Source organism: Suncus etruscus, chromosome 13 (genome assembly GCF_024139225.1).
Source record: "Suncus etruscus isolate mSunEtr1 chromosome 13, mSunEtr1.pri.cur, whole genome shotgun sequence".
Taxonomy (NCBI): Eukaryota; Metazoa; Chordata; class Mammalia; order Eulipotyphla; family Soricidae; genus Suncus; species Suncus etruscus.
The window spans coordinates 43770185-43784024 of record NC_064860.1 but is presented as its reverse complement, the minus strand read 5'-3'; the positions used below and the strand labels follow the sequence as shown (position 1 = coordinate 43784024).

The window sequence follows — 13840 nt, the reverse complement described above, 5'->3', positions numbered from 1 at the left end:
AGCTATGGCCCTCTAGGCCCTGCCAGGAGTGATCCTTGAGCAGAGCCAGAACCTGAGAACCACTGGGTATGGCCCAGCCCCTCCTTCCCTGCCTCAGAAAAGGATGGAAGGGCTTGTTTCTTTTTTTTTTCAACCCATTTCAGGACATTTCCTGGCTGTGATGTCAGGGTCAGTGTCTTACAGATTCTGCCAAATGCACTGACTTGGGAGCTGTAATTCAACTATTCAAGTGTGTGCTACTGGTTGTACTTGCAGGAATCATGGTCAATGTCGAGATGTCAAGATCCTGGCACGATGCTCAAATTCTTTCCCCAAACCAAACTGGTCTGAAGGATTTTTCAGGACAAGTCTCGGTTTACTCCGAGTCCCTAAAAACAGACTGAAGAACAGAATCCAAGCCACGGATTTGGAAACACAAGTTGAAGGTATGATGATGTGGACTGCATTTATACATTGGTAGATTTAGTTCTACTGATTGGGAGAATATGTGCTCTCATATTAATTCCATTTAGGAGGCCACTAAGATGTTTAGAGAAGGTGGAAGAGAGAGGAAAGCTAGGAAGCAGCTGCCTTAGCCATGGTTGACCTGGGTTTGATATCTAACACTAGGGGTGATCAAGAAAATCAAAACCTTATCTATGATGAATTTGTAGACACATTTCCAAAACAAAGACAAAACTGACTTAAGGGGCTGAAGCAATAGCACAGTGGTAGGGTGTTTGCCTTATACTTGGCAGACCCAGGACAGACATGGGTTCAACTCCTGGCATCCCATATGGTCCCCTGAGCCAGGATCAATTTCTGAGTGCATAGCCCTGAGCATCACTGGGTGTGGCCCCAAAACAAGACACGACTTAAAAGCAGAGTCCACAAACACAATTTAAAATCTATTTGGGGGTGGAGGGTCGGAGAGCTACTGCATTTGCCTCGCATGCAGCCCACCCAGGACAAACCATTCTTGGCATCCCATATGGTCCATCGAGCCTAACAGGAGTGATTTCTGAGTGCAGAGCCAGGAATAACCCATGAGCGTTGCTAGATGTGGCCCCAAAACAAAAGAAAATCTATTTGGGGGGCTGGAGTGATAGTACAGTGGGTAAGGTGCTTGCAATACACAGGGGCCAACCAGGTTCTACCTCTGGTATCTCCTATGGTCTCTGGAATCCAATCAGAAGTGACCCCAGAGCGCAGTCAGGAGTAAGCCCTGAATACCACTGGGTGTGGCCTCAAAACAAGACACAAAAGCTATTGGACAAGACCAGGGTGTGTGTGCTAACAGAATTACTACCAAAACTTTGTCATTTGAAATTGTCTAAAATTAGTCACCCACAAGATACAACAAAGGAAATATTTAAAAATTAATTTAATGCTTGGCTAAAGCTTAATTACATATAGAATTATCAAACAATAGTCCTTAATTTCCAAAAAGTTCCTCTTTTGAAAATCACAGAATCAGAAAACAAATTTTAAAACAAGTTCTCTGAATATTTACAACATGGTATAAACATCGAGGACCACATAGAGTCAATGGCCTGGGTAATCAGCAAGGTGTGTTCTTTATTGCAGATGGAACTCACATATGTGGGATTTTTAAACGACAGACCTACTCAAATCCAAATGCAAGTTTGTTTTTTTTTTTCAAAGCTGATTAAAGAGTAAAACTCTTGAGATGGGACAGTCGGCCAGCCCCAAATCATGCAGTTAGGTTGCAGGACAATGAATCAATGCTGGTAAATGAAACTCCTGGGTTCTTTCCACCAAGCCCCATGTTGTAGGTATCGTTGGTCCAGTTCACAGCAAACTCGATGGTGGGGTTGCTGATTCAGGCGGAGGTTTACCACTCACCCAGCAACTAAGAAGCCCACGTTCCGTGCTCATGTATAAGGCCACGCACCGTTATGGCCAGAGCAACCGCTACCCAAAGGTGAGGGATACCGAGTTAGAAGCCAGCCCTTTTGTAGGACAGTGCAGTTAAGTTCCCTTAAGCAATTTACTACTGAAAATGTTTCTGATTGTTAAAAGGCTGACTCCATAGAAAAACACCACAAATTTCCAGTGTGAAAGTTAATGTCATGGTGGTATAAATATATATATATTTATATATATTCATAATTACACAATTTACACTGTGCACACTGTTTACAGAGAACAATTAACCGAGGGTTTATCTGAATAGCCATATAGAAAAGACTTCTGTAAACCAATTATGCCAGGCAAGGAGGAAAATATTCGTAAGACGCTCTAGAAATAATCTACATTCCTTTCATTCTCAAGAAATCACATTTAGGGACACCGTATTAAAGATGAATAATGTTCTTTGTATTAAAAGAAATAATTTACAGTTTAAGAAACTTTACATATATACACATTTTTTTTTTTACATCGGGAATGATCGCTTTTTCAGTCTCACAGATCTACTTTCCTTCAATCAGAGACTTAAATTCTTTCACATTATGTTCACTTGCAACAGACATGGCATGATCCAGCGCTCGAACACTGGCAAGGAGTTTTATTATCTGTTTTATGTTCTCCCTAGAAGAGAAGAAACATAGCAATGTCTCACTGATTAATTTGGAAGAAACCCATAAGGGAAAACTGGCACCATTACCCACCTGCAAAGCATGAGCTGGCTGCCCAACACCCAGCTATGAGGCACCTCAACCCTAAAATGTCAGCATCTGGTAAGATTAGGCAGGCCACCAGAGCCACCCACTGAACTATCTCTCTGGGCCCAAACTTTAAATGGATACATACATACATAAATTAAACATTGTTTTGATTTAAAGTTACATATTAACACATAGTGTCTACTTTCCCATAGGGGAGAAACTAGCAGATATTTAAGTGCCTGGGGCTTTGCAAAGCACATAAAATAGATTCCACAGAATATTAAGTGTTACAAATTAGCTAATTCCCTAAAAGGCTACTTAGAGAGCTTTACAGAATCTTGTAATGTAGACAATTGTCTTTCTTTGCTGTGGGTTTTTGGTTTTGGAGACCAACCTGGCTCTACTGCTGGCCAAGGATCAAGGATCCAGCCCAGGGATCAAGTGGGAGATGTGGAGGTGAGGTTGAGAAGGGACATTTTAACAAAGCTCCCAAGGCTTTGTGAGGCTGCTAAACCAAAAGCTGCGCTTTAAGAATGAGTTATTTGGAGGGCCCAGAGCAATAGCACAGTGGTGAAGGTGTTTGCCTTGCATGCAGCCAACCTAGGTTAAATAAATCCCATATAGTTTCCCAACTATATATATACATATATATAGATTAATATATAGATTCATTCCTGAGTACAGGCCCAGGAATAAGACCTGAGCACTGCAGGGTGCAGTTCACCCACCACCAAAAAAAGAATGAGTGTTTGAAGTTGAAGAGTGTGCAGAGGGCTGAGTGCAGGTGCAGGAGGCAAGGGCCCAGCTGGCTCTGCACATACCCAAGCACCATGGGTACTATTCCAGAAACAGAGGTTGCTGATGCATTAAGTTAAAACCACATGTAAACAAACAGCAGAGACATAGCTCAGCTGGCTAAAGTATGGAGGGAGTAGGAGATAAAGTGTGCCCAGTTTCCACCGCAGGCTCATCTCGAAGTGAGCCCCAAGCACCAGGCCAGAAGTAGAGCCAGGATGGTCTCCAAACCAAAAACCCACAGCAAAGAAAGAAGATTGTCTAATTCTCTAAGTAGCCTTTTAGGGAATTAGGAATTAGATAATTTGTAACACTTTGTATTCTGTGGAATCTATTTTATGTGCTTTTGCAAAGCCCCAGGCACTTAAATATCTGCTAGTTTCTCCCCTGTGGGAAAGTAGACACTACGTGTTAATATGTAACTTTAAATCAAAACAATGTTTAATTTATGTATGTATGTATCCATTTAAAATTTGGGACCAGAGAGAGAGTTCAGTGGGTTGGAGGGAGCTTTCCCTTTCAAGTGGCTGATCTGGGTTTTATCTCAGCACCCCATATGACCCATCAGGAGTAAACAAAGAGCGAGCCAGAAGAAAGTGCTGAGCACAGCCGGATATGGTGCAGAAACAAATCCTAAAAAGTCTAAGGGCCAAAGAGATAATAAACGGGTTCAGGAGCTTGCTTTCAGTATGCTGCTGAACCCTGTACCACATGGTCTTCTGAGCACAAAGCCTAGAGTTAGCCCTGCCAGGTGAGGCTCAAAAACCCAAGAGAAAAACCTTAAGTGAATAGGATTTAGCCAAGAAAATAAAATTTTAGAAGAAATATTACTGTAATAAATAGCCCACTGGCATTGATGAAATTGAAACAGGAAACAAATTCAGTGGTCTGCCAAAGAACTACTTAAAATTTTTCTCTCAAGAAAGTGAGAGTCTTTATCTTAAAGAGTAAGAGAAAGGAAGCTGTGTTATAAGGATACAACTTTCATTGATTTTTATTTTTATTTGGGGGCCACACCAGTCTATGATCAAGGCTTACTCCTTGCTCTGCACTCAATGATCACTCCTGGCAGGCTATGGGGACCATATGTGGTACCAGGGATTGAACTTGGCCATTTGAGAGGCAGGAGTGTCCGACCTACTGTAAAATCTCCGATCCCAAAACTTTTTTTTTTTTTGTTTTGGATCATACCTGGTGATATGTAGGGCTTATTCCTTGCTGTGTTCAGGGATCACTCTTGACGCTATGGGGAAACTATATTGGCGCTGGGGATAGTATATAGGCTATGCAAGGCCAAGAAGCCCTATCCGTTATATTATCTCTCAGGGCCTAACACATACTTTGAAAAGAAAAGACATGGGCCGGAGAGATAGCCTGGAAGTAAGGCCTTGCATGCAGAAGGACGGTGGTTTGAATCCCAGCATCCCATATGGTCCCCCGAGCCTGCCGGGAGCGATTATTGAGCATAGAGCCAGGAGTAACTCCTGAGCGCCGCTGAGTGTGACCCAAAAACCAAAAAAGGAAGGAAGGAAGGAAGGAAGGAAGGAAGGAAGGAAGGAAGGAAGGAAGGAAGGAAGGAAGGAAGGAAGGAAGGAAGGAAGGAAGGAAGGAAGGAAGGAAGGAAGGAAGGAAGGAAGGAAGGAAGGAAGGAAGGAAGGAAAGAAAATACACAAAATGAGTATGAAAAATCTCCTAAGGGTTTCAGTGACATCTTTTCAAGGTTTCCATCCACATCAGCCCTCAAAGGCACATGGCAGACAGTCTTAAGAGGTGCAGCTCCCCATCAGAGCAGGGAGGGCATTTGCCTTGCATGTGGCTAACCCAGGTTCAATCCCCAGCATCCGATATGGTCCACAGAGCCCGCCAGAAGTAATTTCTGAGCACAGAGCCAGGAATAACTTCTGAGCATCACTAGTGTGATCCAAAAGCCAAGAAAGAAAAAAGAAAAAAAAGTGATGTGTGAAGCAAGAGAGAAGCTCAATGATCTAATCACATGCTCTGCCTGCAGGAAGACTGACTCTCACTGCTGCTACTACACAGTGTACCCAGCACCGCAGGGAGCAAGCAGCTCATGAGCAGTGAGCCAGGAGTAGCCCTTGAGAACCACTAAGTCGAGAAACACAGATAAACAAAAATGTGTATTTTGGTAGTTTTACCAACACGACATCAACACACAGTTGAAAATAAAAAGTCAAACCCAGGTTCAATCCCAGGCATCCTATATATAGCCCCCTGAAGCTGCCAGGAGTGATTTCTGCATACAGAGGCAGGAGTGCATGTTTGGATGTGGCTCAACACCCCCACTCCAACCATAATAAACTTGCTTTTTATTAAAATCATCCCAACTATAGTAAACCTTAAAGATTCAATCACAAAATTCATTAAATAATAATAAATATAATTACCTTGCATTTCTTTTTTCCACATCAGAACACCCGATGCTATTTCTATAAATTGTATCTGCTAAGTGTACAAGATATCGACAGAAGTTTTCTAACTGAGAAATAGTTCTTTCTCCTTTCAGGTTCATGAACCACTGCTTGGGGAAACAATTGATAACCTGTGAAGACAAGAAAGAAAATATTAAAGAGTTAATTAAGAATACATAAAAGCCCAACATACACAAAAATTACATATAATGTACTTGTTTGGGGGCCACATAAGTAATTACTGTAAAGGCTCTATTCTTTTAAATCTGACTTTCAACATTAGAGCTTTCCCAAATAATAGAGAGGCCAGATACTCCAAAGAGTGGAAAAAGTATAATTCAAGGGCTAGAACACTAGTAAAGTGGCGCTTGCTTTGCATGCTGACAACCTGGGTTCAGTACCTGGTAAGCTTATGGTCTCAAGCACCCCCAGTAGTTCCTGAGCACAGAACCTGGAGCAACCCCTGAGCATCTCCAGATTTGTACCCCCCCCCCCAAATTTAAGTCCTAAATTGATAACCAGTTACTTGATTTTTTTCAGTCTTCTGGGAAGCCCCACAAGAGCCCTGAGGAGAAGCTTCTACTATAAAAGCACAAGGGGCCTAAGTATCAGACTGGAACCAACCAACCCCAAAGGACTCATCATCGGGTTTTACACTGGGAATGCACTTCTACTGGCTCAGGAAAAGCTGAGGACACATTACAACAGAGGGACAAAATTGAGCAAGCGCTTACCCAGGATGAAGTGGAAAGGCATGCTGGCAACACGAGATTGCTTCCCCACTGGGAGAAGACAACCTGCGTGGTTGTGGACTTATCCCAAGTGGGTAGAGAAGGCGCCTGCTAAAGAATTCACCACCCCACAGCCCCTCAGAGAAATAACTGATTGCGCAGTCATCTGGAAGCTGAGCCAGTGTCTAATGAGTCTGGAACATATCGTTCCAGAGAGCCAGAAAATGCTCCCACAAATGAGAATCCAACTTTGGAGAAATAAAAATGTCACATGGTCAGGCAAGCCATCTGAACAGACTCCCACTGATGAAATCAGAGGAAGATCTGAACCAAGTCAACGATTGTAATGAAGGGAGACTGTTCAAAGGATGAGAGCACAAGCTTTGCATGTAGGGATCCTGGGTTCAAGCCATGGAACCACACAGGTCCCCCGACACCAAGGGTATGTATGGCCTCAAAACAAAACCAAAAATCAGGCTGTGTAATTCATGTATATCAAAAATAAACTTAATGTTAAATAATTATTTCTTGAGCAGGAGCAATATAGCAATGAGTAGGGCACTTGCCTTGCACACAGCCAATCCAGATTTGATCCCTGGTATCCCATAGGGTTCCCTGAACTTGCCAGGAGTGATTTCTGAGCACAGAGTCAGGAGTAAACTCTGAGCACTGCTGAGTGAGGCACCACAACAAAAATAAGTAAGTTCTTAGGGGATGGAGTCAGAACAGGGACGAAGATGATCATCCTGCGTGCAGCTCATACACTCAAAGAACACTCCTGGTGCATCTCTGGGGGAACATCTGAGATGCTGGAAATCAAACATAGGCCAGCTCCATGCAAGGCAAGCACCTTACCCACTGTACTATTGTTTTTTTACAATTCTTTAATTGAATCACCATGAGTTAAGAAGTTGTTGGTTGAATTTCAGTCATACAATGTCCTAACACCTCTTCCCCAATTCCTTTTTTTTCCTTTTAAGCACCTGAAGGGGTATCATAGATATCATTTTCCCTCCCTTTAGCACCCAGTTCTTGTCCAGTCACCATTGCCAACTATCATTGTCCTAATGCTCCCTTCTCTGTCCGAACTCTGTCTACCCCTCATTTCTATTGTTTTTGGTTATTATTCTCACAATATGTCCTATTTTTTAACATCTCACAAATGAATGCGATCATTTTTTGTCTGTCCCTCTCCCTCTGGCTCATTTCACTCAGCATGATAAATACTCTTCATCTCCATCCATGTATAAGCAAATTTTCATGACTTCATTTTTCTTAACAGCTGCATAGTATTGTATTGTATAGACAGAGACATCTTTATGTGAAAAATCCTGTGCGAGTTTGGAGCTTTCTGAGTAAGCAAATTGTCAGTGATTAAAGAAGGGATTTTCATAAAACCACAGATCTTTCTTTAACCAAAGAAAATCAAACCACTGGCTTCAGCTGAGATGCGTGCCACTGTACTCACATTCTGGGCTTTTTTGATGCTGTCATCTCCATATTCTGAATTCTGAAAAGCCATGAGAATGTATCTGTTTAGCAAACCATCTATTGATAATTCCTGCAGAGTTTTATTTGAGAAAATGCCATACCATTGAAGAAAATTCCCTAACAGCTAGAAGAAAAGAGAGAAAAGCAGTATTAATCCAATTAGGTATGAAATAATTGAATTACATGGTAAAAACACTAGTTAAAACAGCACACCTCATCTTGCCTAATACTCTCAAAAGGTCAAGACATTCCTTAACATTTCAAGATCTGAGGATGTAAATCATTAAATTTTCATCAACTTGAATAATTACTGTACTCAAGTCCTAGTTAGACGTAGCTTGATGGCGACCATTCTGGAGGCTGTGGATATGGAACATTTTCCTTCCCATCGACACAAAAAGAACAGCTGCATTAGTGCCAATTCTTAGATAAAAGATTCGTACCCAAATTCAAGTCAGTGTGAAAGATGGTTCATACGGCACATGTGCACACAGACGAACCTGTGTGAGCACCATCATCAGGAGTGACCCTTGAACAGAACAAGGAGCAAGCCCTAGAACTGCTATAGGTAGTGCAACTGCTCTGACTCTAAGCCGCCCTGAAGCTGGTTCTATGCACATCCTTTTCCAGAAAACAAAAAAACAACCAACTGCCCCCCTATGGAATTCTTATTGACCTCTTCTAATACAGATCATAAATCTAGACCTCAACTGGGAGGTCACCAGATATCCGGGTAAGCTGGATGTCGAGCTCGCTCACTCCATTCTGAGAGTCTCAGATGTTCTCAGTCTCCCAAGGTGAGATCAACCACCGCAGCTTGAATGGCAATGCTTTCCCTTCCCACAGGCAGCACCCCATGAACTCAGTCATCCCTCTTTCTGCACCCAACAGCTACTAAAGTGATTGGAAGTTCTGGATTAGTTTTCTTCTCAGTTAACTGGGGTCACCCAAGAAGTAAAACCTATGGGTAGTGCTTTAGGGGACTCCTTCCACAGCAAGAACAAAGTGAGGCCCATTCTAGAGGGCTGAGACATTCTAGAGGGCTGAGACATTCTAGAGGGCTGAGAAAGAGGCAACTCAGCTTGGGGGGTGGGGCGGTCCTATTCTCTCACTGGCCCCAGCTGACAGGAGCTGACAGGTCATTCTGGAGTCCAACTCTTCCCGTCAGACCCCTCTTGAGCCTCACAAAAGGGCCATCTCTGGGCGGGCAGCCTGTGCCAGTCTCACCAGGAAACTGACAAAGAGTCAGCTTCCAGGACTGCTGTGAGAATTCACAAGATAATCCAACACCATGAGACCAGGTTGGGTATATAGGCACAGAAACATGAAATATAAAGTTTTTCAGGGAAAAAATCTTTTTTCAGGGTGGTGGTGGCTAGGCTATACCCAGCGGTACTCAAGGATTACTCCTGACAATGCTCAAAGGACCACATGTAGTACCAGGGACTGAACCAGGGCGAACCACATGCAAGGCAAGAGCCTTACTCCTATAATCTCTCCAGCCCCAAATTCTTTTCTTGTGGGCAACCAAGAAGATATTTTTCATGTTCTTTGAGGTTTTCTGGTTTACAGAGCTGCAAACATTTGTGTTGTGTACAGTGTTAACACAACATAGCCACCAACGTCCTCCTACCTGTTTAGCCCCATCCTAGGTAACCTTAATTTCCCTACTGGAGTCTAGGGCTTAGCTTTAGTTGGATAATGTTGGGCTGGAGCAATAGCAAAACGGGTAGGGTGTTTGCCTTGCACGTAGCCTACCCAGTTTGATCCCAGGCATTCCAGTTGATCCCCAGAGCACTGCCAGGAGTGATTTCTGAGCCAAGCTTAAAGTAACCCCTGAGTGCCAAAAGGTGGGACTCAAAAACCAAGAAAAGTAGTTGGATAAGGTTGGGTCACGTGATTTGATTTGTATCCTTATATACCTCACGTGGGTGAAAGACAAAACTAACTGGCAAAAGTACACACGTTCGTTTCTGTCTCTGGGCAGGATCATTTGAGCCCACAGGGGCATCATCCCCTGAGTGCCCACTGCTAGAACCAAGCACTGTTCCAGAACAAGCCCGGGCTTAAAAGCTCCTTGCTTACTTTGGGACCCAGAACTTATTTTCTCTTGTGCAAAAAGCAAAGAACATTTTAGAAGGAACTTTTAGAATAAAGTTAATTTGTTAAAACAGATAATTTGTCTATATGAATGGATCTAAGCCTCTGAGAAACAACCTAATGAAAGAGAGACTTTGTAAACTCTATGAAGGTCCAACATAACAATGAAGATTTTGAGAAACATATAAGCACACATACCTTAACTGAAGACCAAAATTGCCGTTGAAAAAACAAATAAGGCCCAGAATTTTTATTTTCCAAGACACTGAAAGAGAAACAGCATCATCAACTGTTTTATATTAAATACTTTATGATTCTAAAAAAGCTTTCAACAAATAAAAATATATTAAAAGAGGGTAATCTTCAAGCATTTGTCTCAGAAGATACTAAGTGTGAAAGATAGTGAAAATTTATTCAGCGTTTTTAAATGGTAACAAAGCCCTGTTTTCTTTCTTTCTGCTTAAGGGAACAACTTGCCTTACGAGCTAATCCTGGGAGACACATTTATACAAAAAAGATAAAGATTCTATTACAAAACCTTCCATTTCCCCAAACTTAAGCAGCTTTTTCTGGAGGACTTGGGAATATTGTAATCTTGTTTTGGGAGGCCACACCTGGGAGTGATCAGTCTTATGACTGGCTCAGCACTCAGGAATCACTCCTGGCAGTGCTTGGTGGATAGTATAAGGTGCTGAGGGTTGTTGAACCCAGGTCAACCATATGCCCTTCCCACAGTACCATTGTTCAGCCCCATACTATCATCTTTAATACTCTTAGAAGTCACTTACTTCTTGGGATACAAGGGCATGAATACATCATCATCTAAAGTTCTTCTCATTCTTAGTAAGAGGGCCTTCAGATACACCTAAAGAGTTGGGGGAGGGAGGGAGAGAGGAAGAAAGAGAAAGAATATCTTTTAATAAGGGCTTGATATAATAAGTTCAAGTCTAAGAGAAAGTCACATTCTAAATCATGATTACAAGAGTAGTGAATCATCTTGTCAAAGTTAAAACTCTGCTCACTCAGGCCCTGAGGTCTTTCATATCAATTCCTGACTGACACTTCAGCACCAGCAAGTATGAAGCAATACAGTCATTTAGAAACATCTCCCTAGTTGGGGCCGAAGCGATAGCATAGCACTAAGGTGTTTGCCTTGCACGTGGCCAACACAGGACAGACCCCAGTTCGAATCCCGGCATCCCATATGGTCAGCGGAGTCTGTCAGGAGCGACTTCTGAGCACGGAGCCAGGAGTAACTCCTGAGCGCTGCTGGGAGTGACCCAAAATCCAAAGAAACATCTCCCTAGTTTCCTATCAGTCAGACACATAACCAAGTACTTCTGAGAGTGAAGGCGCACATGGGTGTGGGGAGGGGGGGGGGAGGGGGATGGGGAGTGGGGTTTGGCCATCCCAGCAGGGCTCAGGTAGACTGAATACAGGTTTTCTCGGTAAGTCTTCACCCATACTGTCTCTCTGGCACCAAGAAATCACAAGTGAGCCAAAGGACTAGAACATAGGCTCACTGTGGAAAGCCTGAGTTCTAGCCCCAGCATTCACATACGTCCCCTGAAAGATGCCAGGGCAACACTGAGAACTGAGCCAAGTGTGATCCCAGAACAAAAAGAATTTCCTAAAGGCATGTTCCATCAGTCACATGGAGAATAAGGTTGGAAATTCAAAAGCTAGAGACTGATATACAGGAGAAACCTAGACTACAGGGAACTTCCTTTACACAGACGTTTAGTGCCTTGGTTTTTGGGCCAACCTGATGGTATATATATTTTAAGTGAAAATTCTTCTCCCAAGTTTCATACATTTCAGGATCCTCAGGACAAGACTGCCCCAGTGGGAGAATCAGATTTTCCTGCCTGGCTTTAAGTAAATGACTCATCCTCTCAACCCTTGCTCATTTTCACAGGGGGAGGCCATCTCTCAGGAACGATCATGAGTTACCTGTGTGTTCTTGTTTTCTGCATTCACTACTGAAGGATATCCATTTACTAGCTTTAGTGTGATTCCAACCATCCTTGACGTCTGGGTTGTAGAAAAAGGGTCCCACATATTTTCTGCTATCACTATAAAGGAAAAGGGAAGCTGTTAGACACAGAAGTAAACAGCACCTGCCTTTATTGGGATCTCAAAGTGCAGTCCAGTGGCTGTGTCTGCTTTGCAAGCACATGGTCACACGTGTCCCCTACTCTGGAGCACGATCCCTAGAGATCTGAGGGGTCTAACCCTGGCTGCTTTTGTCTGCTGCTTCGGATGTCCCAAGCTGATACCTCACAGAACTGCAGCCACTGAAGATCTCTTCATTTGTATATGCACCATAATTCCCAATTAGGATTGTGACCCTTGGCCAGACCCTGGGCAAGGCCATGGAGGGCCTGACTACAGGTCAGCATTACAACAGCATGAAACCAAGGGGCTGAATGGCAGGAAGAAAATAAAATGCTTTCAAAAAACTAAAAAACCTGACGATGAGTAATCCTCAGATTCTTTTTTTTTTTTTTTTTTGGTTTTTGGGCCATACCCGGCGGTGCTCAGGGGTTACTCCTGGCTGTCTGCTCAGAAATAGCTCCTGGCAGGCACGGGGGACCATATGGGACACCGGGATTCAAACCAACCACCTTTGGTCCTGGATCAGCTGCTTGCAAGGCAAACACCGCTGCGCTATCTCTCCGGCCCCTAATCCTCAGATTCTTTTTTTTTTTTTTTTTTGGTTTTTTTTTTTTTTTTTTTTGGGCCACACCCGGCAGTGCTCAGGGGTTACTCCTGGCTGTCTGCTCAGAAATAGCTCCTGGCAGGCACGGGGGACCATATGGGACACCGGGATTCGAACCAACCACCTTTGGTCCTGGATCGGCTGCTTGCAAGGCAAACGCCTCTGTGCTATCTCTCCGGGCCCTAATCCTCAGATTCTTACACGCACTAATCCTGATTGATTTTTCTCTAAACAGAGGTTCCCCAATAGTCCTGGCCTACTATCCTCATCCAGGCAGAAAAATTGCTCAGTGCTTCCCTGGAAACTTACTGAAAACAAAGTGCCCCCAATTGTACCCAAATCTCCTACTCTGATGCCCCAGCCCGCACTATTTCAGCCCTTTGGTAGAGGCTGTAGTGGGCCATCCTGCTCACTTAGAGAAACACAATGCCACAGCCTTTAAGTCGATCATCTTTCCGAGTTATGGCCATGATGATCAGGGGATCATATATGGTGCCAAGGATCAAATCTGGGCCAGCGCGTGCAAGGCAAACTAAAATCTCTCTGGTCTTCATCTTTGACTTTTAAACTAACAGTACGAGGGGCTAGAGAGATAGTGATAGGGTGTTTGCCTTGCACATGGCCGACCCGAGACAACCCAGGTTGGGTTCCCTCATCCCATATGGTCCCCCGAGCCTGCCAGGAGCAATTTCTGAGTGCAGAGCCAGGAGTAACCCCTAGTGCACCGGCTGTGGCCTCAAAACAAAAACAAACAAACAAAACTAACTGTAGGAGTGTTGAGAAGATGTCTCTTATTTTCTGCCCTTTCAGGTGTGGGGAGGCAACAAGGGGTGGTAATTCTAGGAGATGAATGTCCTGGCATCAAGAAATTACAAATGATTTTAAAAACTATTTAAATTATTAAATATGTTTTGTTTTCAAAATCCCAAGTCATCCCAGAAAGTGACACAGATATTATAAGCA

General features: G+C 43.4%; 1 protein-coding gene across 1 annotated transcript in view; it reads right to left on the bottom strand.

Annotated features, from left to right (window-relative positions):
- Positions 1 to 1344: 1344 nt before the first annotated feature.
- The window catches only part of PAXBP1 (PAX3 and PAX7 binding protein 1), a 33459-nt gene continuing 20963 nt past the window's right edge, over positions 1345 to 13840 (bottom strand). Inside the window, exons 13-18 of the mRNA XM_049785758.1 lie at positions 12109 to 12230; positions 10944 to 11020; positions 10354 to 10420; positions 8033 to 8179; positions 5810 to 5964; positions 1345 to 2532 (exon numbers count right to left, since the gene is read on the bottom strand). Of these exons, the coding sequence (XP_049641715.1) occupies positions 2415 to 2532; positions 5810 to 5964; positions 8033 to 8179; positions 10354 to 10420; positions 10944 to 11020; positions 12109 to 12230 (686 nt within the window). The 3' untranslated portion in view covers positions 1345 to 2414. The remainder of the gene's footprint in view (positions 2533 to 5809; positions 5965 to 8032; positions 8180 to 10353; positions 10421 to 10943; positions 11021 to 12108; positions 12231 to 13840) is intronic.